The 25661-nt window shown below is 42.6% G+C and overlaps 1 protein-coding gene across 1 annotated transcript in view; it reads left to right on the top strand.

Moving 5' to 3' along the window:
- The window catches only part of LOC311138884 (alpha-1-syntrophin-like), a 53147-nt gene that overhangs the window by 11946 nt on the left and 15540 nt on the right, over window positions 1-25661 (top strand). Inside the window, exon 3 of the mRNA XM_084173675.1 lies at window positions 25111-25303. Within this exon, the coding sequence (XP_084029801.1) occupies window positions 25111-25303 (193 nt within the window). The remainder of the gene's footprint in view (window positions 1-25110; window positions 25304-25661) is intronic.

Here is a 25661-nt window from a genome sequence, read left to right as displayed (position 1 = left end):
CAGTTTCATCATAGCGCTTGAATGTTTTTTCGACTGCACTTGAAGAAACTTTCAAAGTTCTTGACATTTTCGGCATTGACTGACCTTCATGTCTTAAAGTAATGATGGACTGTCGTTTCTCTTTGCTTATTTGAGCTGTTCTTGCCATAATATGGACTTGGTCTTTTACCAAATAGGGCTATCTTCTGTATACCCCCGCTACCTTGTCACAGCACAACTGATTGTCTCAAATGCATTAAGAAGGAAAGAAATTCCACAAATTAACATTTAAGAAGTCACACCTGTTAATTGAAATGCATTCCAGGTGACTACCTCATGAAGCTGGTTGAGAGAATGCCAAGTGTGCAAAGCTGTCATCAAGGCAAAGGGTGGCTACTTTGAAGAATCTGAAATATAAAATATATTTTGATTTGTTTAACACTTTTTTGGTTATTTGGTTACTACATGATTCCATATGTGTTATTTCATAGTTTTGATATCTTCACTAGTACTCTACAATGTAGAAAATAGTTAAAAAATAAAGAAAAACCCTGGAATGAGTAGGTGTGTTCAAACGTTTGACTGGTAGTTGATAAGTTGCGTCAATTCAAATCTGGTATAGGAACAAAAAGAGGTCAATACACGTCTTCTAAAATAGAGTAGTATTTTAATTAATGCAAAACCTTCAATGGTAAATATGATGTTCGTATATACGGGTCCACTGAAATACCACGCAGGGCAGACAGAGAACTAAGCCATTGTTCTAAATTCTTCTTTAAATACTCTGACAGAGATAGTTCCCGCTCCCTGCTGGCCTATCAGAGTAGAGACTGAGCGTGGTTTAGACTTACTCAGCCTATCGTTGGCGCACAGGCTGGTCCCAACCCCTTGGCGCTTCACTGTTGCCAGGTGTTCGTTGTTTTGCAACTTGTCCAGAGAGTCAGCACTTTTGCAGTACACGTCCTTGAGCGTTCAAACAAAGAGGCAGTGTTTGTGTCTGTGAGACACAAGTCTGTCTCGGCCTACCCCCTAATAGTTCCTCACATTAATCACAGATTGTTATGTTGACCAATCTATATCAGTACAGCACAAACCTATTATGTTTAATCATTAATGTATTCTTTCTAAGCTAGGCATCACATATAGTTATAAGAAAATAGAACCCCACATAGTGTATGTGAGGAGTGTAGAGGTTAAAGTGAAGAGTAGAAAGGCTCTTCAGTATATTCCTGTCATTCCTCCATCAAAGTGGAAATGGAATAATCAATCCAACTGGGGGACATAAACACCTGAGAAGGTCAATTACATATAACAGCAAAGCATCACAGATAAAATCATGAAGCCGCAGCTGGCTTTCATTTCCTATCTGAGTTAACAGGGTGTGTGAGAGAGAGAGAGAGAGAGAGAGAGAGAGCTGCCCCTGATGTGGGCATACTTTGTGTCCACACCCTGTAATGCACACACCTGCAATATATGCAATATAATATCATATCATATAATACAATATATTCCTATTCCTATTATATAACACTACTTTGCTGAGACTGCATTCATCGCTGCCAATGGCCAGCCAGGCACCGTTCCCACACAGTGAAAGGGAACCAGGGGGAGAGAGTGGAACAGTGGAGGCTGCTGAGGGAAGGACGGCTCATAATAATGGCTGGAACGGAGCAAATGGAATGGCATCAAACACATAGAAACCATGTGTATGATACCATTCCACTCATTCCGCTCCAGCCATCACCACGAGTCCGTACTCCCCAATTAAGGTGCCACTAACCTCCTGTGGAGGGGAAGGATGGAAGCATGCTCCACATGGCAACCAGGCCTGACTGGGTGTCACAGAGGGTGGCTGGGTGGCAGGGAGGTGACACCGTGACATGGACAGGAGAAAGAGAGAAAGTGTGTCTGTGTGTGTGTGGGGGGTGGGGGGTGGGGGGGGGGGGGGGGGGTGCCTGTGCGAGTGCCTGTCCGAGTGTGCGTGCAAGCATGTTTTTGTGTCCATGCGTATATACTGCTTACAGCATACATACAGCTTACATACACAGGTTTGTGCAGTTTCTTGTGTGTCATAGTGGGAGGTTGGGTGGGCAAGAGAGCTGGTGGTGCACCATGTGCTGTGGCGTGGGGCAGAATGTGAGGTTTCTAGGGCAAGGTGATGGACAGGGAAGAGATCTCCCTAAACCCCACCAGACCAGTAAGCTTCAGCTCCATATGTGGTACCTACATAGCCCACTGTGTGAAAAGGTTTGGGCTGTGTCCCGAAAGGCCCGCTACTACCTACTTAGTGCACTACATAGGGAATAGGGTGCCATTTGGGATGCATACTTGGTTACTATTAATGGGATAATAAACATAGCCTACCAGTACATGTATTCAGTAGAGACCAACAGATGGGGAAGGTTACGTTGTAGTGAGGAAGTGTGAGAAAGTTTGGCAGTCGCAGCACCGTTCCTCAACTATAAGTAAGGGTATTAGCTTAAAGGTCCAATGCAGCCATTTTTTAAAATATCAATATCAAATCATTTCTGGGTAACAATTTAGTACCTTACTGTGTTTGTTTTGGGGTAGGGGGGGGGGTCAAAAATAAATACAAATAGCTTCCTAGCAAAGAGCAAAATTCTCAAGCAAGAATTTTGCTAGGACTGTCTGGGAGTGGTCTGAGTGGGGAGAGGAAAACTGAAAACTAGCTGTTATTGGAACTCTCTTTGTTATTTGACTATTAACTAATTTACCACCTGGTGATGTCACCAGGCAAGCCAAAACTCCATCCCACCAAAACAAGCTGAAATTTAAGGCGGTCTTTTCAAACAGCTCTTACACTATTTCAGGGGAAATAAATGTTTTTTACTGCACTGGGCCTTTGTCAGGCTAACTTTCTGTTTAATTTTACTGGACCAGTCTCTGGCAATGGCAGTAAATCCATGGGTGAAATGTGCTGGTGCCCATTGCCAAGCCATTAAACGAGGCACACTGGTCACGACTGACAGAGCGGCCCAGCCTGCCTGCACACATAGCTAATGGGGCTCTGAGGACAGTGTAGACCAGGCAGTGAAATGACTACCATTGAAGCATTACACTGACAAGGCAATGACAAATATCTCTGGCGCTATTACAACCACAACCCTGCGCTCCTCGAACTAATCTGGCACTTGAAAAGTCCCTCTGTGTCCCTCTTTATATGTGTGTTTGTGTGTGTGTGTGTGAGAGAGAGAGAGAGAGAGTGTGTGTGTGCAAGTACGTGCCTCTATGAGTAGTTTACAGAAATGTGTGTGTGCATGTGTGCCTTATGAGTATTTTAATGTGTATGTGTGTTCATGCCAAAAATGTGTGTGTTTCTCAGTCCACATGACAATGATGCTAATATGGCCTAGCCAAGTGTGTTTTGTCCAACGGATAAGGTGCCAATGGAATAATATTGGGGCTGAGGGGGTCAAGCATCTCCGTGACATACACAGCTTCCCACAGTGCCAAATTCCCCCCTGGTCCTCTATGTTCTTCTCAGAGTTCTCCAGCTGCAGCCGCAGCCAAACTCCCTCACTGAATCAACAGGTGATGGCGAGCAACAAAATGTATGTCCACCCCTCCCTCCCCTTCCCTGCATATCCCAATCCCTAAAGGCTGGGATACTGGGAAGTACTGTAGGATCTGTCGTAATTCTTCTCATCCCGACATAACTGTTCTTTCCTAAGGCCGAAGTGAGAAAAGCCGGAACTCCCCAGGGCTTATGACACATGGGCCGAGCTGCAGACTTTTACATTAAAATATTTTTTTGACATTTCTCGGCTGTTATATTTCATTTTTTTTCCCTAAAGTAATTGAGCCTCCGCATCTTGGCACATGCAGCTGTCCTACTTATTTTTCTCCCTTTTGAGGTTGCCAGAGAGGCAGCACAATTTGATTAATTGGCAGTTGGGTGCCAGTTTTGCGCCCACGCAGCATTGTGTGAGGTAGTAGCCTCTGCTAACATGTAAGCAACTTAGCAAGGCTTGTAGCTTTACTGTAAGCTTAGTGACTGGCTGGTTCTAACTTTTGTATTTTTTTATTATTATTATTATTTGCTAGGACTGTCTGGGAGTGGTCTGAGTGGGGAGAGGAAAGCTGAAAACTAGCTGTTATTGGCAGAGAGGTTTGGAACTTTCTTTTCTTATTGGTCGATCTTGTCTCATCGCCCCAAAAGGTTGAGTCATGCGTCCTCCGAAACATGACCCGCCAAACCGTGCTTCTTAACACCCACCCGCTTAACCCGGAAGCCAGCTGCACCAATGTGTCGGAGGAAACACTGTTCAACTGACGACCGAAGTCAGCCTGCAGGCGCCCTGCCCGCCACAAGGAGTCGCTAGAGTGTGATGAGCCAAGTACAGTGGCTTGCGAAAGTATGCACCACCCTTGGCATTTTTCGTATTTTGTTGCCTTACAACCTGGAATTAAAATTGATTTTTGGGGGGTTTGTATCATTTGATTTACACAACATGCCCACCACTTTGAAGATGCAAAATATTTTTTCTTGTGAAACAAACAAGAAATAAGACAAAAAAAACAGAAAACTTGAGCGTGCATAACTATTCACCCCCCCCCCCCCAAAGTTAATACTTTGTAGAGCCACCTTTTGCAGCAATTACAGCGGGAAGTCTCTTGGGGTATGTCTCTATAAGCTTGGCACATCTAGCCACTGGGAATTTTGCCCATTCTTCAAGGCAAAACTGCTCCAGCTCCTTCAAGTTGGATGGGTTCCGCTGGTGTACAGCAATCTTTAAGTCATACCACAGATTTTCAATTGGATTGAGGTCTGGGCTTTGACTAGGCCATTCCAAGACATTTAAATGTTTCCCCTTAAACCACTCGAGTGTTGCTTTAGCAGTAGGCTTAGGGTCATTGTCCTGCTGGAAGGTGAACCTCCGTCCCAGTCTCAAATCTCTGGAAGACTGAAAAAGGTTTCCCACAAGAATTTCCCTGTATTTAGCACCATCCATCATTCCTTCAATTCTTACCAGTTTCCCAGTCCCTACCGATGAAAAACATCCCCACAGCATGATGCTGCCACCACCATGCTTCACTGTGGGCATGGTGTTCTCGGGGTGATGAGAGGTGTTGGGTTTGCGCCAGACATAGCGTTTTCCTTGACGGCCAAAAAGCTCAATTTTATTCTCATCTGATCAGAGTACCTTCTTCCATATGTTTGGGGAGTCTCCCACATGCCTTTTGGCGAACACCAAATGTGTTTGCTTATTTTTTTCTTTAAGCAATGGCTTTTTTTCTGGCCACTCTTCCGTAAAGCCCAGCTCTGTGGAGTGTATGGCTTAAAGTGGTCCTATAGACCGATACTCCAATCTCCGCTGTGGAGCTTTGCAGCTCCTTCAGGGTTATCTTTGGTCTCTTTGTTGCCTCTCTGATTAATGCCCTCCTTGCCTGGTCCGTGCGTTTTGGTGGATGGCCCTCTCTTGGCAGGTTTGTTGTGGTGCCATATTCTTTCCATTTTTTAATAATGGATTTAATGGTGCTCCGTGGGATGTTCAAAGTTTCTGATATTTTTTTATAACCCAACCCTGATCTCCACAACTTTGTCCCTGACCTGTTTGGAGAGCTCCTTGGTCTTCATGGTGCAGCTTGCTTGGTGGTGCCCCTTGCTTAGTGGTGTTGCAGACTCTGGGGCCTTTCAGAACAGGTGTATATATACTGAGATCATGTGACAGATCATGTGACACTTAGACTGCACACAGGTGGACTTTATTTAACTAATTATGTGACTTCTGAAGATAATTGGTTGCATCAGATCTTATTTAGGGGCTTCATAGCAAAGGGGGTGAATACATATGCACGCACCACTTTTCAATTATTTATTTTTTAGAATTTTTTGAAACAAGTTATTTTTTTCATTCCACTTCACCAATTTGGACTATTTTGTGAATGTCCATTACATGAAATCCAAATAAAAATCTATTTAAATTACAGGTTGTAATACAACAAAATAGGAAAAACGCCAAGGGGGGTGAATACTTTTGCAAGGCAATGTAAAGCCCCCCCCGGCCAAACCCTCCCATAACCAGGACAACGCTGGGCCAATTGTGTGCCGCCCTATGGGACTCCCGGTCACCTTTTAGTCAGATCTTTGGTTGGTTGCTTGTTATGTGCAAGGTGAGGGTCAATGCCATTTCGACTCAGTGCATTCAGGAAATCCATTGAAATTCCATTCATTAATTTGGAATTTGTTTATTTTCTGTGAGACTGTTACACGAAGTAATAGCTGCCTTGGGCAACACAGCTTTGCTGTAAGAGTATATATCAGAATGGCATTTTGTGATGTACATCTATTCATATAGGCCAATGCAGCAGACGCTTAGCTTGGAGTCTGTTTCGGCATTAGCCACACTTTTGTGTTCTGGCATGACAACCACACGGCCAGGAGTTGGCTAAAGTAGAATGAGACAGGGTCAGATTTACTAAGTGTTTGCACAACATGTTTCTTTCTGGAATAAAACACCAAAAACAAAGCTAAAACATGAAACTATGTTCTTTCTCCTAACCTTCACTTAATTCTCTTTTGAAAAAACAGGTGCAAAGAGGTAAAGTAATTGGTATGAAGATAATTTGTATGAATACATTGACTACTTCTACTAGTGGTGTGCCTCTGACAACAACAACTAGCTCCAAAATCTTATTGGGGTTGGGATGGGTTTCCAACTACAGTATGTGTTTTACATGGTCAGAAACACCGGCCTGGGGAAAATGTGTGCATTCTGTTCCCCAAGACGTTCTGGCCTGTGTGCACATTCTGGTCAGGCTCATAGGTGGATTAGTACCACAAAAGAAAATGGTTCAATTAAATCACACCTCCCCCTGACCGTTTCTCTTCCATAGCGTGAAGACCTCCCCCTGAACCCCCACACCCCCTCCAACCAGGCAAAGCCCCCTCAGGATCAGTGCCCCCACCTTACCCCCTCACAGAGGCATTAACTCATGCTGGCTGAGTTTGTGTATGGAGAGATGTGTGCCATGAGTTGAAATCACTGGTGCCTTTGCCTTTATGTCACCACAACAGCTCCTTCTAACAAATCGGTCAAAAGTCTATTGTGTCTATTAGTATGTATATTATGTTGACCCAGAGACATATAAATGGGTCATTCCACGAATAGAGTGCCTTTATGTCCCTCAGACATTATGAGTGTACATTTTGATAAAACACTAACAGTTGGATCACATACATCCAGGGGCGCATCTTTCATTGGGTACGGGGGGGACATGACCACCCCACATTCTGAAATTGCATTTATGTCCCCCCCAGTTTTTTCATTGCGCTGTGATACAAAAAGTGCCATCGGTGTGCTTTAGGACCATGCGGCCACCTCAGAGCTTCTGAAAAGCTGGCTTATAGGACCGGCATGGGAGAGATGAACATATGCAGCTGCTGTCTGTGTGTGTTGAGCTTTTTCTCCGAGTTGTAAAAGCAAGCAGAGCAGAAACTGGCAACTCTTTATCTGACTGATGTAGCTGGCAAGGTAACTGCTGTTTGACTTAACAGAAAAAATGTATTTATTCCCAGTGCTGAGCTAGTAGTGTAACTGACATGTAACGTTAGCTAATGTTTCATCCCCTCTCGACTGAAGTTCTGTAGCTACCACAGCCAGTTCAGCTCTAGCCTCTAGCTATCTGTCAAGTAGCAGTATCTAACAGCTGTTGTGTGTATGGAAATGTTTTGTAGCCTTTGTTTTGTCCCGTTTCAACAGAAGTAAATTAACTTGGCTAGTTTTTGCCAGTTGATGTACCATTAGAGCTAGCCAAAAGTTGGCTAATGTTATTTTTAAGTTATTATTTTCGAAATAAAACATTGAACATTCATAGTCAAAGCATAGTGTAAAAGCAGGTGAGCTCGTTCTACTCTTTTTCTGTCATTTTCTAGTGTTTTGTGGTGGAAAACTGAGCACATTGAGCATAACATATCAACCTTGTTTCCCATAGATAGATAGGCTAGAAATGTTTCAACATGTTCAAATATTGTTGTTAAGCTTGCATTCAATTTCCCCTCCCTGTTGCACACAACAAGCTTCCATTCCCCCTGTCACAAGAGCAGTAATGGCTGATTTAAGATGAAATCTTCAACCCTGTTACTGTCAACCTTGTCACTTTTATGGTGACTTTTATAGTAATTTTTCTTAATTTAACCTCTTGAGATGGGACAAGTTGAACATGTGCTCTTTATGACGTAATGTAAAAATGTAAAAATAAGGTAAAATAAATAGTTTTTTGTCACGAAGTTACACTTCCTAAAAGGTACTCTATTAGTGTAATGACAAGTATTATGATATACACTGAGTGTACAAAACATGAAGAATACCTTGCTAATATTGAGTTGCACCCCCCTCAGAACAGCCTCAATTTGGATGGATTCTACAAGGCGTCGAAAGTGTTCCATAACCTGATGCTGACCAGGCCCATGTTGACTCCAATGCTTCCCACAGTTGTGTCAAGTTGGCTGGATGTCCTTTGGGTGGTGGACCATTCTTGATATGCACGGGAAACTGTTGAGCGTGAAAAACCTAGCAGCGCTGCAGTTCTTGCGCCTGTCTCAAAGCTTAAAAATCCTTCTTTAACCTGTCTCCTCCCCTTCATCTACGGTGATTGAAGTGGATTTAACAAGTGACATCAATAAGGGATCATAGCTTTCACCTGGATTCACCTGGTCAGTCTATGTCATTGAAAGAGCAGGTGTTCATAATGTTTTGTACACTCAGTGTATATACAGGTAGCTGCCAAAAGAAAAGAAAAACCAACATAAAGTGTCTCAATAGGGAGTTGGGCCACCACGAGCCAGATCAGCTTCAATGCTCTTTGGCATAGATTCTACTAGTGTCTGGAACTATTGCAGGGATGCGACACCATTCGACGAGAAAGTCTATCATTTGGTGTTTTGTTGATAGTGGTGGAAAATACTGTCTCAAGCGCTGCTCCAGAATCTCACATAAGTGTTCAATTGGGCTGAGATCTGGTGACTGAGATGGCCATGGCAAATGGTTTACATCGTTTTCATGCTAATCAAACCATTCAGTGACCACTCGTGCCCTGTGGATGGGGGCATTGTCATCCTATGGGGGCATAGCCATGGTAGCGAAAATAATGGCCAGTATTTTTATACATGACCCTACGGATGATGGGATGTTAATTGCTTAGGAATTTCTCAGGAACCACACCTGTGTGGAAGCACCTGCTTTCAATATACTTTGTATCCCTCATTTGGCGGTTAGAGCGTTGGGCCAGTAACCGAAAGGTTGCTGGTTCGAATACCCGAGCCAACAAAGTGAAAAGTCTGTCGATGTGCCCTTGAGCAAGGCGCTTAACCCTAATTTGCTCCAGGAGCGCCGTACTACCCTGTAAAACAACACATTTTATTGCACCTATCTGGTGTATGTGACAATAAAACATATATTTATTTTCCTTTATTTTGGCAGTTACCTCTGTACATTGCTCTGTATTGACCTTATTCCTGTTGGAATTTCTTCACTTTATCCATGAGACGCTTTTTACATGGGCTTTGGAAAGGCTCCGGTGTGAAGTCTCCCATAGGTAAAGATGTAGGATCAACTTCCCCTCCCCATTCCTAACCTTAACCATTAGTGGGGGAAATGCAAAACTGAGCCCAGATCAGAGTCTAGGCGCAACTTCACCCTACAACTTTGGTCCATACAATAACTATTTAGCCATGTCGCCACAAGAACCGCTATGGGCGCAACAAGAACCTCCTCTGGCATTGGGCTTGGTTTACATAGATTGTTAGTACTCACATTACCTTTGACTGCAAAGAGTGTAGTTCTGAATACAAAATAGACTAAAATGGACAATTAAACAATTTTTTGCCGGCACTTACACCTTTCAATGGCTACTTGAATAGGCAAAGATTTATCTTTTTACCTATGGTAAAAAAGCCTGGAAAGTGGAAGGCTGACGGAATCGCCAGATGCATATCGAAAAGTGGGAAAGTGAGTGGAACCCGGGCCAGACCTTAATTTTATCCTCTGTTGAATTCAGTTAGCTTTCCCTACTTCGGCGGAATTGTATATAATTACCTCTCTTGACATTTTATGCAAAGCAATCACATTTTGAAGTTATGCCGTATATCTGAATAAGTTAGGAAGTAAGATTCACTCCCTGGCAGCGTTCCAAATGGCACTCTATTCCCGACATAGTGCACTAGTTTTGACCAGAGCCCCATTTGGGATACAGACTGTGACCCTCTTATCACTTTGGCTGTTGTCCATGATTGTAATGATATGGACTGTGTGGATGATTTGCCTATCCCACTTGGAGTTAAATAATTTCCATTGGAGGGAATACCTAACTTTCTTTCCCACTCTAGCCAAGTGAGTCAGTCCACGTAGTTGGACACACATTACAGGCCAATCTTACCCCATTAAGTTCAGGAAGACCACACACATACGTGTGTATGCATTTGCGCATGGGCGGCGCGCACGCACGCACACACACATACTGTACGTGCACGCACGCACGCACACACACACACCACATCACATGTGGCTTTACTAGACTTCATTGCACATGTTAGTAAGGAGAAGAGAAAAACTCTTGAGCTGGAACAATGGAAGTCTATGTGAAAATAGCCCAACATTGTGTCTTGACTGCAACTATGACAAATTGTTTACACACACAATCACGTAGAAAAGGGAACTGAGAACATGCTAGTAGCACTGTGTGTCTGGTGTAGCACTGGGATGTTCGTATTTTTACAGGGACTGTATTAGGGACTGTACTATGTTGTTTTTGTCTGCCAGGGACATTTTGCGTGGGCGGTAAAGGGACATTCCACTGGCTAATAGGGCTTACGGGGCGACCAGCATGCTTCAAAAGTCACAGTGTAGCGAATGAAACGGAATTCCAGCCGCTCCCACGGCAACAAAGAAACAGGGGGCTCAGCCACAGAGCTTTGTTGTCTTTGACTTGGCAACGGAGAGTTGTGTTTGCCAAGTCAGACCTTGAAAGGAATGGTCCCTACTGGTCCCGCTTTAAATGACGTTCAGCTTATAAAGGCTTCATAAAGCCTTCATAATGCCTTCATAAGCACTACATAAATGTGTTGCATCTATAACTGTATGTCATGCTTTATAAAGGGTTCATAAATGTGGCATAACTGTGTGACACAATCACCAATGTCAAATGTGAATATGATTTAAACATGTGCTTTATAAAGGGTGACATGTTGTGACACACGCTCCAAAGTTAAGTCATGTTAGTCACATTACACCTAATCTCTCGTTCCCAGACACTTCCGCCCAAATGCGCGGAAGGTCTGGTGGACCAACGCATTAAACTTGGCCTTCATTAGTTAGGGTTAGATTTAAAATCAAATTTTAAGAAGAGAAATTGTGGAAATAGGCAGGGTTTATCCATAATTATGACTTTGTGGCTGTGTTAAGTAGTAGCGACCAGGGGGAATGATGACTAATACTTTACTCAGTAAGGTCACTCCCATAGAATTCTATGGTCACTCGCGCTAAGGCTAACTTTGAAAGGTTGACATACCAGGCTTATATGTGCTGTGTGCACAATAGCCTGGGGATGACGTTACACCAATAAACACTTACAGTTGAAGTCAGAAGTTTACATACACCTTAGCCAAATACATTTAAACTCAGTTTTTCACAATTCCTGACATTTAATCCTAGTAAAAATTCCCTGTCTTAGGTCAGTTAGGATCACCAGTTTATTTTAAGAATGTGAAATGTCAGAATAATAGTAGAGAGAATGATTTATTTCAGCTTTTATTTCTTTCATCACATTCCCAGTGGGTCAGAAGTTTACATACACTCAATTTGTATTTCTTAGCATTGCCTTTAAATTGTTTAACTTGGGTCAAACGTTTCGGGTAGCCTTCCACAAGCTTCCCACAATATGTTAGGTGAATTTTGGCCCATTCCTCCTGACAGAGCTGGTGTAACTGAGTCAGGTTTTTAGCCTCCTTGCTCACACACGCTTTTTCAGTTCTGCCCACACATTTTCTATAGGATTGAGGTCAGGGCTTTGTGATGGCCACTCCAATACCTTGACTTTGTTGTCCTTAAGCCATTTTGCCACAACTTTGGAAGTATGCTTGGGGTCATTGTCATTTTGGAAGACCCATTTGCGACCAAGCTTTAACTTCCTGACTGATGTCTTGAGATGTTGCTTCAATATAGCCACATAATTTTCCTTCCTCATGATGCCATCTATTTTGTGAAGTGCACCAGTCACTTCTGCAGCAAAGCACCCCCACTGCATGATGCTGCCACCCCCGTGCTTCACGGTTGGAATGGTGTTCTTTGGCTTGCAAGCTGCCCCCTTTTTCCTCCAAACTTAACGATGGTCATTATGGCCAAACAGTTCTATTTTTGTTTCATCAGACCAGAGGACATTTCTCAAAAAAGTATGATCTTTGTACCCATGTGCAGTTGCAAACCGTAGTCTGGCTTTTTAATGGCGGATTTGGAGCAGTGGCTTCTTCCTTGCTGAGCGGCCTTTCAGGTTATGTCGATATAGGACTGGTTTTACTGTGGATATAGATACTTTTGTACCTTTTTCCTCCAGCATCTTCACAAGGTCCTTTGCTGTTGTTCTGGGATTGATTTGCACTTTTCACACCAAAGTACGTTCATCTCTAGGAGACAGAACGCGTCTCCTTCCTGAGCGGTATGACAGCTGCGTGGTCCCATGGTGTTTATACTTGCGTACTATTGTTTTATACAGATGAACGTGGTACCATCAGGCGTTTGGAAATTGCTCCCAAGGATGAACCAGACTTGTGGAGGTCTACCATTTTTTTTCTGAGGTCTTGGCTGATTTCTTTGGATTTTCCCATGATGTCAAGCAAAGATGCACTGAGTTTGAAGGTAGGCCTTGAGATACATCCACAGGTACACCTCCAATTGACTCAAATGATGTCAATTAGCAAAAGCTTCTAAAGCCATGATATCATTTTCTGGAATTTTCCAAGCTGTTTAAAGGCACAGTCAACTTAGTGTATGTAAACTTCTGACCCACTGGAATTGTGATATAGTGAATTATAAGTGAAATAATCTGTTTGTAAACAATTGTTGGAAAAATTACTTGTGTCATGCACAAAGTAGATGTCCTATCCAACTTGCCAAAACTATAGTTTGTTAACAAGAAATTTGTGGAGTGGTTGAAAAACGAGTTTTAATGACTCCAACCTAATTGTATGTAAACTTCCGACTTCAATTGTACCTTGATGAAAGCCCACAACATAAGGCAATTGAAAGTGGCTTTATTCTGGAAGTAAGTTACATTTTCCTCATTACACAAACACGCACACAACAATATAACAAGCCATACCGTGGGGTTCTGGGCTCAGTCAGGTCTTTGACACATTCACCCAATCCCCCGCTGAAAGATCAGCCACAAAATGTTGGCACCATTGTTAACAGGTTGTAATCAAGCCCTGGACTCCAGCATGGGAACAGAAGAGGAATACCTGGTGGCTAGGTAGTCTCAGGTTGGACTACTCCAAATCATCTTGGCTCTGACACACACATACACAAACACAAGCTTTGCAGGTCCATCAACCCATCTAAATACCCCTCACACCCTACTGTAACCTGTGGATCATGAGATAACCTTCATAAATCAGTAGAACGTTAATAACCTATTTATTGACACTTTATGTAGTGTCCTGTAATATTTTTTTGAAGTGAGGCACCTTCAGTCATTCATAACACATCCATAAAAACTCTATATCGCATGACGCTGATCTGGGGAGCTCTGAGGTACCAGAACGTATGAGAAAAAAAATCACCTTTATAATAAAGCATTGCATGCATATCATCACATTTACGTAGTGGCATAGAGCAGTAGAGGCACTTACAGAAGTTGCAGACATGGGAAGAAAAAAAATGTCGGCCTAGGGTCCGGGATATTTTGTGCCTTTTATAAACGCATTTCATGCAATTCTACATCATTTTACTTCGGCATAATCTTTTTTAATGCCGCGTTCAAAACAACTGGGAATTCGGAGCTGGGAAATCTCTGACTTCCGACTTCAGTGCGTTCAAGACAACTGGAAAATCGGGGGAAAACGAGCTCCGACTGGGAAAATTAGTTTTGAACGGTCATCCAACTCGGAATTCCAAGTGGGGAACTCTGGCTCTCCAGTTTCACTGACTCACCCAATGATGTGCAGCTCACTAGCTGGTGATGGCCTATGCGCTCATGCCAAAAAAATATATTTGGAAGTTGATCAAATATTTTGGTAGCCTACAGCTGACAGATAAGAGTCTTCTCTTTTCAGCAGGAACCATTTGCTTTACAACCTTGCTTTTCCCGCGATTGTAGGCTATTTTAAATATTGCAGAAGGCCAGTTTTGTCTGCATGCTGTTTGTTCACTGACAGATTTGCCGGGCGTTCCCCGACTGTAGGCTATGCCTTGTTATTGGGCTATACTCCACAGCTAGGTTATTTTTAAAAGAAGCTATTTATCCTCTGTTACAAAATGTAAGGCTTTCTCATGGTGTAGTAGGCTATTCTGAATTATTTAATTTATTTCTGAACAGACAGCAGTAACTCTATAACTTTGGCAAATGTATTAAAATGTATCAGGCGTGCTGCAGCTCCTCCAGAACCCTTCGCTTGGCTATGATTCTATAAAGAAATAAATTATGAAGGGCAATGCTGGAGAGATGAGAGTTGCATGCTCATGTCTATCAGAGCTGAGGGAGAGAGATCATAGAAAGTGAATCTCATTCTAGTTCTGTGATGGATGGTGGTGGGGGGGGGGGGGGGGGGGGGGCAAGAGAATTAACGAAGAGGCAACTCGAATGAACTTTGATTGCGTTTATTCTTAATGTTGCATTGCAAAAAATGACAATTCTTTTTCAAGCCACAAGAGGTACTGGATCCGGCAAAATAGGTTCCGTAACGAAACTGTCCAAAACCTGTTCCGGCAGGATATGGCTCAAATTAAGCACTGGTTTCAACCTTAAAGGAACAACAAAGAAAGTTAGCAGATCTGTTAGGAAATGCCTTTGTCAAACCATCTGGATAAGGGATTTTTGTTCTGCGACAGAAATACTCTTAAAGGGGAGATGGGAAACCCCATTCAATTTGTATTATTATATTCCTCTTCCATTTACAAATCTCATGACATGAATATGAGACGTGGCTGTATGTAGGAGGATTCCAGATTGGTAACCCTTTACTTGACACCCAGCGTCATAACACGTTATGACACGGTCATAACCATGTATATTTAGACCTGTTGTGACATATATTGCGTTATTTTATGGCTGGTTATGACACCTACATAAAAGTGTCAAAACCTACCACACAAGGCAAAAGATTCCATTACACCATAGCCTACTGGTCAACAGTATGTTTTTTATATAACATTTTCTGAAATTGACCATATTAAATTATCATTGTAATTGGGCACACATTGATGTCAGACATGCACCTACTCCAATGCTCTGTTTATGAGGACTGGGATGAATGCAGGAGCAGATTTCAGTAGCAGGACAAGACACCCTCTTCTGGACTGATGACTGACATAAGGGCATGTACATGATAGGCCTATCTGGCTTATATGATTATGATGGTCATAATGCTTCTTTACTGTGTCATAAAGTGTATTTTCTTAGTCCAAGTAAAGTGACACAGGATGGTCATAACGCTTCTTGATTGTGTCATAAAGTGTATTTTCTACAAGTTATTTAAAATATGCTGGGAAAAAAACATGCCTTTAAAGAATTCATTACAACAACAACAATGGACTTAAGAAAAAAACGTTCAAATGAAAGGAAACTTCTTGGCAGGGAAAAAACATATTTGAATAAATGTGGGTTTTGACACTCTTATGTAGGTGTCATAACCAGCCTAAAAAATAACACAATATGTCACAACAGGTGTAAATATATGGGTCATGACAGTGTTATGACCATATTATGACATGTCATGACAAGTTATGTCAGCAGTTATTACATATTATGACGTGGTTATGACCGTGTGATGACACTGGGTGTCAAGTAAAGGTTAATTTACTCATTTTTCGCTGTCCAGTGGCACCACAAGTGGGCATTTGATTTGCGAACTCATCACATGTGTGTATACTGGCTACAGAAACACCGCTAACCAAACAACAGTGCACTGAATTAAAGGGCAACTACACTCAATAATCAAAGTTTCTTAGATTTTTCCAAGACCTCAGAAGTCATCCCCTGATGTGGTTTAAGCATTGTTGTGAACTCAGAAAATCCAATGTTGTTGTTTTTCTATTAAAAAGTGTGAAAAAACTGGGGAAATCCGAAAACCTGGAGAAACAAACAAACAAACAAAACAAACAAACAAACAAAAAAAAAATATATATATATATATATATATAAACAGATTTTAAAAGACCCTACCAAAGTTTTTTGCTGTGCATGACTACACTTTAGAGTGTGTGTCATCCTGCAGCACAGCATTTTGGGGGAAGTTGAGGTCAGGTCCAATATTGGCTATGAACCCAAGAGGGAAAGAGGTTGGGCCATCCTAGAAATATAATATATACAATTTAGTAAACGCTTTTGTCCAAAGCGACTTACAGTCATGAGTGCATACATTTTTACATATGCTTGGTCCCGGGAATATAACCCACGATGATGGCGTTGCAATGCTCTACCAAGATGCATGACAAGGTTATAAATGCTTTGTGAAGCATAATATGATTTATAAGACCTTTATTAAGCATTGCGAATGCCACCCTTTATAAAATATAGGTTTATGTCATAGTTGACGTAGTGGGTTATGTCACATTTGACATTGGTGGTTATGTCACACAGATATGCCACATTTATGAACCCTTTATAGAGCATGACATATGGTTATAGATGATTTGTGATACATTTATGTAGTGTTTATGAAGGCTTTATGAAGGCTTTATGAAGCCTTTATAAGCTGCATGTCATTTAAAGTGGGACCAACCTGGTTCACCATGGTGACTGACTATGGCAGTCTATCCCCCCTGGTCAACAGTGGACAAGCATTGTGATGTGGACACAAAAGTGTGCGTGACATGGTTTACCACCATAGCACATCTCCCCCGATAATAACACCAAAGGGGGATTTGTTAAATATGTTTTTTTTACAATTTAAGTGGCGACTGCTGGGCTGTCTTTTTTGGCCCGTCTGGTGATTTAGCGAGCGCTTTAGAAAAATGCCACGAGTTAAGTGAATAGAGTCTAACTGAATTGGGTAGGAAGTGTATAGTCGGGATTTGTGAGTTCAATGTAAAGACTCTCAAAGAAAAGCTTAGCTGGAGATTCTGCAATTGGAGCAAAGAAATTCCACACACAAACATATAACTACTTCCGTGGCCTGCCAGATAAGCTAAAGTAATAACAGTGCTGTTTCAGCTAAATTTAGCCCTGCATTGAATGTGCCTGCCACTGGTATTCATGGCAACATTTGGATTCTGTTAAGCATAATTTGCCTCTGGTTGAATCGAGCTTAGTCGTATTTTCCACCCCAGCATTCTCTTACTCTCTACAGGGCCAAGCTATTCAGCGGCGGCCTCCTCCCTTCCCTTTCCATTTGCTCCGTTGAAATGCTATCTTTTTGATTAGCGATGTAGGGAAGATGAAGATGTACATGGGTATGGTTTCTGTGCTCACGCATTCCATGCACATATGTCCACCCACACTCGCAGACTGGAATAACACCGTTCTCCCTTGGAGAGTGTGGGTCAGGCTGGCTAGCCAATCAGGACATGGAGAGACTGCATGGCTAGAGTGTGCACAGGGGTGAGACACATGGCTGTTGTCCGATTGGCTGATGCCATGAGCTGGAGGAGATATCGATCTCTCATGTTAGGGAGAGAAAGGGTGAGGATGGGTGAGAGTCAGACAGCGTGGCTCCAGCAAGACATCAACAACATCACACACGCTGGAAATGAGTCCCACAGCGCCCTCGGCATGGGGATTCTGTAACAGGGAGAGTGGGGTAAATTGAGCAACTTTTTTACGTTCAGCTTCACTCTGTCAAGTGAAAAAAAAAAAAAGTGTGCTCTTGGCACAACTTACCCCGGGTATGGGACCGAGAGACTGAAACAAATATTATATCAGCTTCTATATCCAGGCCATCAGACTGTTAAATAGTCACCCTTAGCCGGTCTCCGCCCAGTACCCTGCCCTGAACTTAGTTACTAGCCGGCTCCCACCCGGTACTCTACCCTGCACCTTAGTGACTGCTGCCTTATGTACATAGTCATTGAACACTGGTCACTTTAATCATGTTTACAATACTGTTTTACCTACTTCAAATATATATATACTGTATTCTAGTCAAGGCTCATCCTATACACTGAGTGTACAAAAGATTAGGAACACCTTCTTAATATTGAGTTACACCCCTTTTGCCCTCAGAACAGCCTCAATTCGTCGGGGCATGCTGGCCCATGTTGACTCCAATGCTTCCCACAGTTGTGTCAAATTGGCTGGATGTCCTTTGGGTGGTGGAACATTCTTGATACACACAGGAAACTGTTGAGCGTGAAAAACCCAGCAGTGTTGCAGTTCTTGACACACTCAAAACTGTATATGCACTCCATTATGTACATTTATACAACGGGTTGTTCTAATCCTGGATGCTGATTGATTAAAACCGCATTCCAGCTAGTGTCTATTCCACAAGTTACCACCGGCTAAAGCTATGACTTTGGAATGCCTATTTACTCTGTTCCATCTCACTGCGCAATTCACTGTCTTATCAGCCCAGCTAGGCAATTTATAAACTTGATCTCCACCATAAAAAGCATCTAGACATTATCTCCCATTTCTCTTAGACTAGCATTTGGTTTTCAACAGCGGAGATTTGTATAAACCATGTTGTCTGTCTCTCCGACATTTGCAACATTGTTTCAATATTGAAATTCGATCTCCAGCTGTCCCATAGTAATGAACGTGTCGGGAGTCGGGACAGCTTTTCTTAGCCAGTCGAAATCATGAATCAGCTGGCATAACTCTTATGGATATACAATATACAAAGAAATGTCAATAGAAAGCGGTCAAATGAAACAAAATACAGCTAGTTTGCAGTCTTTCTAGCTTCAGTTTGAAGTGATTGTGTTAGCTGTGTTGTTGGCTAGGTCTTCTGAACAACAGTGTCCTGATGAGAGAGCACATTTTCTTTGCAAGGCCAAATCGCGCATCATTAGCTCATTGTTATGGATGTTTCCAAATAAATGACACAAGAAAACAGCTTATACAAATGCAAATGCAGCTATTTTGCTGTTATTTTGGCTGCACTGTTTGACGTGACTGTAAGTTAGCCGTAGTCGGCTAGCTAGCAAGCAAGGGATAAGATTGTTGCCAGCCAGTATGGCAATGTAACATTTAGAACGAACGACTGGGTCACGTCCGTAGATACAGAACAAAAATACTTAATGACTGGGTCGCGTCTCTGGCAACTGAACCGATAGAATGAACGACCAGCAGGCTTGGGTAGCAACCTTAGATTTGTGTCGGGACTATATCTCGTGGAATGATGAAATAGTATGAATAAATTCATCAAAATAAAGTTTTTAATGAAAATATGTCAATCATTATTTGAATATGTTGGTAACCCGTTGTATAAAAGTGATAATGCCCTCGAAGCCGGTGTTTGGGGGATATCATTGGCACGGTTTGCCGGCCCTCGACTTAGTTTCGGGCCTAACAACACATGAGCCAATATATATCCGCCAAATTTACTGCACTGCGATAACATCTGCAAAATACCTCTTCCTAAATATTTGGTCAAATTATTAATTTTGTTTATGGTTTCCTAGAAACAAGGGTGGCTAAACTTACCCCTTTGGCTTAACTTACCCCACTCTCCCCTACGGTAGCAAAGCAAAACTCCCTCTAAGAGCAAAAAACTGTGCTCCAAAGTAGAAATCATACATAAAAATCTGCACATCAGTGGGACTTCACAAATGCAACCACATAATTATAAAGGAACATGGGCCCGTTTTCAAGGCCTATCTATACGGTAATAAGGCTGACCACATTTGAATGGAGTGTGCCTATAGCTCGCTAACCAGGAAGTTAGCTTCCCCCACGGTGCACACACACACATCAATGGGTTGGCACAAATGCACAGCAGCTCATTACCATGCAATATTACACTAGCATTTGACAGCAACTTCAAAGCTGCCTGGGCCTATTTCTATGGGATCGAAGGCTCACTGTAGGGACTATAGCTTCTCCATGTCAGAACTCTACACACGGCTAAGCTACTTTCCAAATGGGAAGCTAGGCTAAACCCTAGGTAGGCAATTAGAAGCATAGTAGAAGCAAAGTATCCAGGAGTCATCGAGGCTTGAAACACTGGTGGGCTGTCAGGTGTGTGTGTGTGTGTGTGTGTGTGTGTGTGTGTGTGTGTGTGTGTGTGTGTGTGTGTGTGTGTGTGTGTGTGTGTGTGGGTCAGAGTTTGTGGTGTGAAAGTGTGACCCAGGCAACCATGTTGGTAGACTGGTGCAAGTGTGAGGGGTGTTAGACCAGCATGTGTTAGACCACAGAGAGAGAGAGCGAGAGATAGTGAGAGAGAGAGGGAGAGAGCATCAGTGTCTTCCGTAAGTACATGGAATAGGCAGCCAAATAGAAAAAGTAGCCAGCAGGGAGTTTTGGGCTGGGGGGGTCTGGGGGTGCCCCCCCCCCCCCCCAAAAAAATACATTGCAGAACGAGCTCCATTTTGGTGGCCTCTGGTACATTCTAATACCCTGATTCCATCCGAAATACACAGTGAATTTATTGAAGACTTTAACGACTTTACCTACCAGATTGGTACAATTAGTTGTGGTATTGAGTAGAAAGACATGACTGCAATTAAAATGACTGAAAATGTATGAATTCAGTGTGTTGTTAGTTGTTTTGGATATTGTCTAGACCTAGGCCTACATGAAAATGACTATTTTCTAAGTAAGAGAAAATGTTTTATGTTAAACCTGTCTTCTCTTGAGATTAAAGTAATATTTACAGTTTTACTGCAAGATATGAATTGCCACAATGATGTTTGTTCTTCAAATTATGTATTTTATTGGCTCTGCTGCAGTGGACACTTAGGGTAAGGAAACCCCAATGTGTCATTTTGTAATCTGGGTGAACTATCCCTTTAACATTTTGGCCTGTCAATCATTTGGTGGAATTGTCAGGGGAGCGGGCAGGATGTTTGTGAGTCACAGAGTTGGTAGGGTTTCAGACCTGTCAATCAATCACTGTGGGTGGGACTTTGAGGGAAGGCGATAGATTAGTAATCTAGTTTGAAAAACTAGTCTAGTCTACTATTTCAACCTAGTTTATTGTGGCAAAAACCTAAGAAAAAAGGTTGTGTTCTGTCAAGTAAACATGGATTCCCTGTTGAGAAACAATGTAGAATTGCAGGAAAATGGTTTTAAAAATATAGGAGGACCCCCAGACCCCCCGCCAGATTGTGCACCCCCACTTTTATACGAAGTCAGGCAACAATGAATAAACCTACAGGTATGATTGAATATTGAAGCAGGTGTTAAACATGGGCTTTTCTACAGAGAAAGCAGCAGTTGACTACTCCATTGTCAACACTTTAATCAAATCAGTAGGCCTATAACAATATATTTTATAATACCATATAAGTATCATGACATTAGCTTTTATAACCCTAAATCTGCTTTATTTTATCATATTTTGGACCAGAATGAGGCTCTCTCTCCACTACCTATTGTTCCTGCAGTGAGGATTCAACATCTTCGTCGAGTGTTTTCATAATTTATCTGCAGATAATCGGCAACAAGCAGTAGTGCCCTACCAGTATGCAAATTAGGGAGCCAAATGAACCCATCACTAGGCTACACCGACAGCGGTCACTGGGAAGTCTAGACATGGGCTTTGAATCCTAGGAAAATACAAATAAGATCTTTGGTTTACTTGTCCCGATGCGGTACCGTGGACATATAACTACATAGTATGATTTATAAATAGTAAAGGGATAAAGGAGATTGACTTTATTCAGTCAGTTTAACACCTTTTGTAAACTAGTCGACACTTGCTGTTCAGTTGTCAATTAAAGCACAGTAAATAGCCAATGAGCTCCGCCTCCGTGGCTCTATAGGCCGATGAAACACGTGAAAGGAAATAAATAAATGTGCCACAAAACAATAATTACGTGGATTTCAACTCATCTTTATTACTTACAGTGCATTACATGGGACGTGTAAATTCACTCACAGGAGACGATGAAGAAGCATCATGCTCTCCCTCCTCCGTGAAAATAAATTAGACTGCAGCCAACCACAGCGCACAAAAAGAACACATGTACCGAGAGAGGGGACATACAGCAGACTGACAAACCAGAAGTCTTTCCCTTTCATTGCTCGCTTTGTGACTGACAGGCGCCTGTCCTATCAATAGATGAATATCGTTCATTCTAGCGGGAGAAGGCTAAACTGTATTTTCTGACAAGCAAATTTAAACTTTTAAATGAAAAGAAACCTAGTTAATTTATTAAATGGAAAAAGTAGCCGGCTTACAGAGTCTGTTATCGGCTGTTTAGCCAACGGCCTGCGCTTATAGAAAACACTGGAGCATACTGCTGACTCTGACTCTTTGGTAGGTCTCGGAGAGACTGACTGACTGACTGACTAGGGGGTCTATTTTGGGGTCGGAGGAAGCCCCTGTTTGTCCCCTGAGAGAGGACCACTTCACACCTCCCCAGTGAAACCTGAGTCGTACCCTTCTGGTCCCTCTGTCCCGTCCTCTGGTCTATTTATACCCCAGCCTGCACTGGCTCCCCATACCACAGTCTAGTGGGCAGCAGAACCACCACCACTCTGGAGGAGGGGGCCGTGTGTGTATTTGTGTGTTTGAGCATGCACGTGTGTGCACGTACATACAGTGGGGAAAAAAAGTATTTAGTCAGCCACCAATTGTGCAAGTTCTCCCACTTAAAAAGATGAGAGAGGCCTGTAATTTTCATCATAGGTACACGTCAACTATGACAGACAAATTGAGAAAAAAAATTCCAGAAAATCCCATTGTAGGATTTTTAATGAATTTATTTGCAAATTATGGTGGAAAATAAGTATTTGGTCACCTACAAACAAGCAAGATTTCTGGCTCTCACAGACCTGTAACTTCTTCTTTAAGAGGCTCCTCTGTCCTCCACTCGTTACCTGTATTAATGGCACCTGTTTGAACTTGTTATCAGTATAAAAGACACCTGTCCACAACCTCAAACAGTCACACTCCAAATTTCACAATGGCCAAGACCAAAGAGCTGTCAAAGGACACCAGAAACTAAATTGTAGACCTGCACCAGGCTGGGAAGACTGAATCTGCAATAGGTAAGCAGCTTGGTTTGAAGAAATCAACTGTGGGAGCAATTATTAGGAAATGGAAGACATACAAGACCACTGATAATCTCCCTCGATCTGGGGCTCCACGCAAGATCTCACCCCTTGGGGTCAAAATGATCACAAGAACGGTGAGCAAAAATCCCAGAACCACACGGGGGGACCTAGTGAATGACCTGCAGAGAGCTGGGACCAAAGTAACAAAGCCAACCATCAGTAACACACTACGCCGCCAGGGACTCAAATCCTGCAATGCGAGACGTGTCCCCCTGCTTAAGCCAGTACATGTCCAGGCCCGTCTGAAGTGCATTTGGATGATCCAGAAGAGGATTGGGAGAATGTCATATGGTCAGATGAAACCAAAATATAACTTTTTGGTAAAAACTCAACTCGTCATGTTTGGAGGACAAAGAATGCTGAGTTGCATCCAAAGAACACCATACCTACTGTGAAGCATGGGGTTGGAAACATCATGCTTTGGGGCTGTTTTTCTGCAAAGGGACCAGGACGACTGATCCGTGTAAAGGAAAGAATGAATGGGGCCATGTATCGTGAGATTTTGAGTGAAACCCTCCTTCCATCAGCAAGGGCATTGAAGATGAAACGTGGCTGGGTCTTTCAGCATGACAATGATCCCAAACACACCGCCCGGGCAACGAAGGAGTGGCTTCGTAAGAAGCATTTCAAGGTCCTGGAGTGGCCTAGCCAGTCTCCAGATCTCAACCCCATAGAAAATCTTTGGAGGGAGTTGAAAGTCTGTGTTGCCCAGCAACAGCCCCAAAACATCACTGCTCTAGAGGAGATCTGCATGGAGGAATGGGCCAAAATACCAGCAACGGTGTGTGAAAACCTTGTGAAGACTTACAGAAAACGTTTGACCTGTGTCATTGCCAACAAACGGTATATAACAAAGTATTGAGAAACTTTTGTTATTGACCAAATACTTATTTTCCACCATCATATGCCAATAAATTCATAAAAAATCCTACAATGTGATTTTCTGGAATTTTTTTTCTCATTTTGTCTGTCATAGTTGACGTGTACCTATGATGAAAATTACAGGCCTCTCTCATCTTTTTAAGTGGGAGAACTTGCACAATTGGTGGCTGACTAAATACTTTTTTTCCCCACTGTATGAGTGTATGTGCGTGGGCTTGAAAGCATGCATGTGTGTTTGTGCGTATGTGCGGTTGCCATGTGAGTGTGTGTGTCTGGTGAGTGAATGAGCAGGCTGTTAACTCTTGTGGTGTGCCTGTGTGGGAATAGGCCATGTGTGAGAAGCATGTGTAAGAGAGAGAAGGGGTGCGTGCACGACAGGCAAGGCGGGCAGAGGATCAGGATTTGGTCAAAGCAGTGAAAGAGACCACTCTCTCATGAAGTTCACAACATTGATAGGAGCCAAGGCTCTACTCCAAACTCCAACTTCATGCACACTCATGCACACTCCATCAGCTAAACACTGAGGGGCGGTTTCCCGGACACTGATAAGGCGTAGTTCTGAACTAAAAAGCATTCTCATTTGAGATTTTTAGTCTAGGACTAGGCTTAATCTGGGTCTGGGAAACGGCCCTCAATCGTTCCTTAACCGAGTTTAAGCCTAGTCGTGGACTAAAAAGTCATTTCAATTCAAATCCTCCATTGAGTATGCTTTTTCAGTCCAAGACTAGGCTTAATCTGTGTCGGGGAAACCAGCCCTTATAGTTTTAAAATTCAAATAATTGTTCTTAGTTTTATTTTCCCTCTCAATATGAATCCCCTTAATACAAATTCCCCTCATCTCTTTTTTCCTCTCAGTGAAATACATCAAGGAGATGTCGGCCTTTTTTAAGAACACCTCCCCCGGTGCACCCTTACCCTGGGACTCCCCCCCTGCCACGTCACAGAAAAGCGCAGACGCCCCTCCTGCCGAGCTGAAAGAGGCCAGGACCATCCCACTGAAAATGTGCCAGGTGACCAGGAAACAGTGTCCCCCGGACACAGAGAACAGGTACTGCGGCTGAAAAGCAGTCCCTGAAAACCGGCACATCGGGTTGTTGGGGACTTGAGAGAGAGAGACTCTTGTATTCTCCACAATGAGCTTTATTGGGGCTCAAACTAATGTTTCGGTCAATGTAACACATTGTGGAGAATAGAGGAATACCAGGGGGCTACTGTTTTTCCAAATATGAAATACCCTGAATGACAAATACCCAACAAACTATGTTTAGGTTAGAATCATCTCATGTCAAGTAAACATGACTACTTTGTCCAGAGGTAAAGGGGATGAGAATATTTTCCTTTAATATAAAATATATTATATTTCATATAAAAATGTAAAATCATTTGTCACAGGAGGATAGCTAATT

This window comes from Coregonus lavaretus (genome assembly GCF_964263955.1).
Source record: "Coregonus lavaretus genome assembly, chromosome: 12".
Taxonomy (NCBI): domain Eukaryota; kingdom Metazoa; phylum Chordata; class Actinopteri; order Salmoniformes; family Salmonidae; genus Coregonus; species Coregonus lavaretus.
Note: the sequence above shows the minus strand (reverse complement) of the source record. Positions and strands in the feature narration are given on the sequence as shown.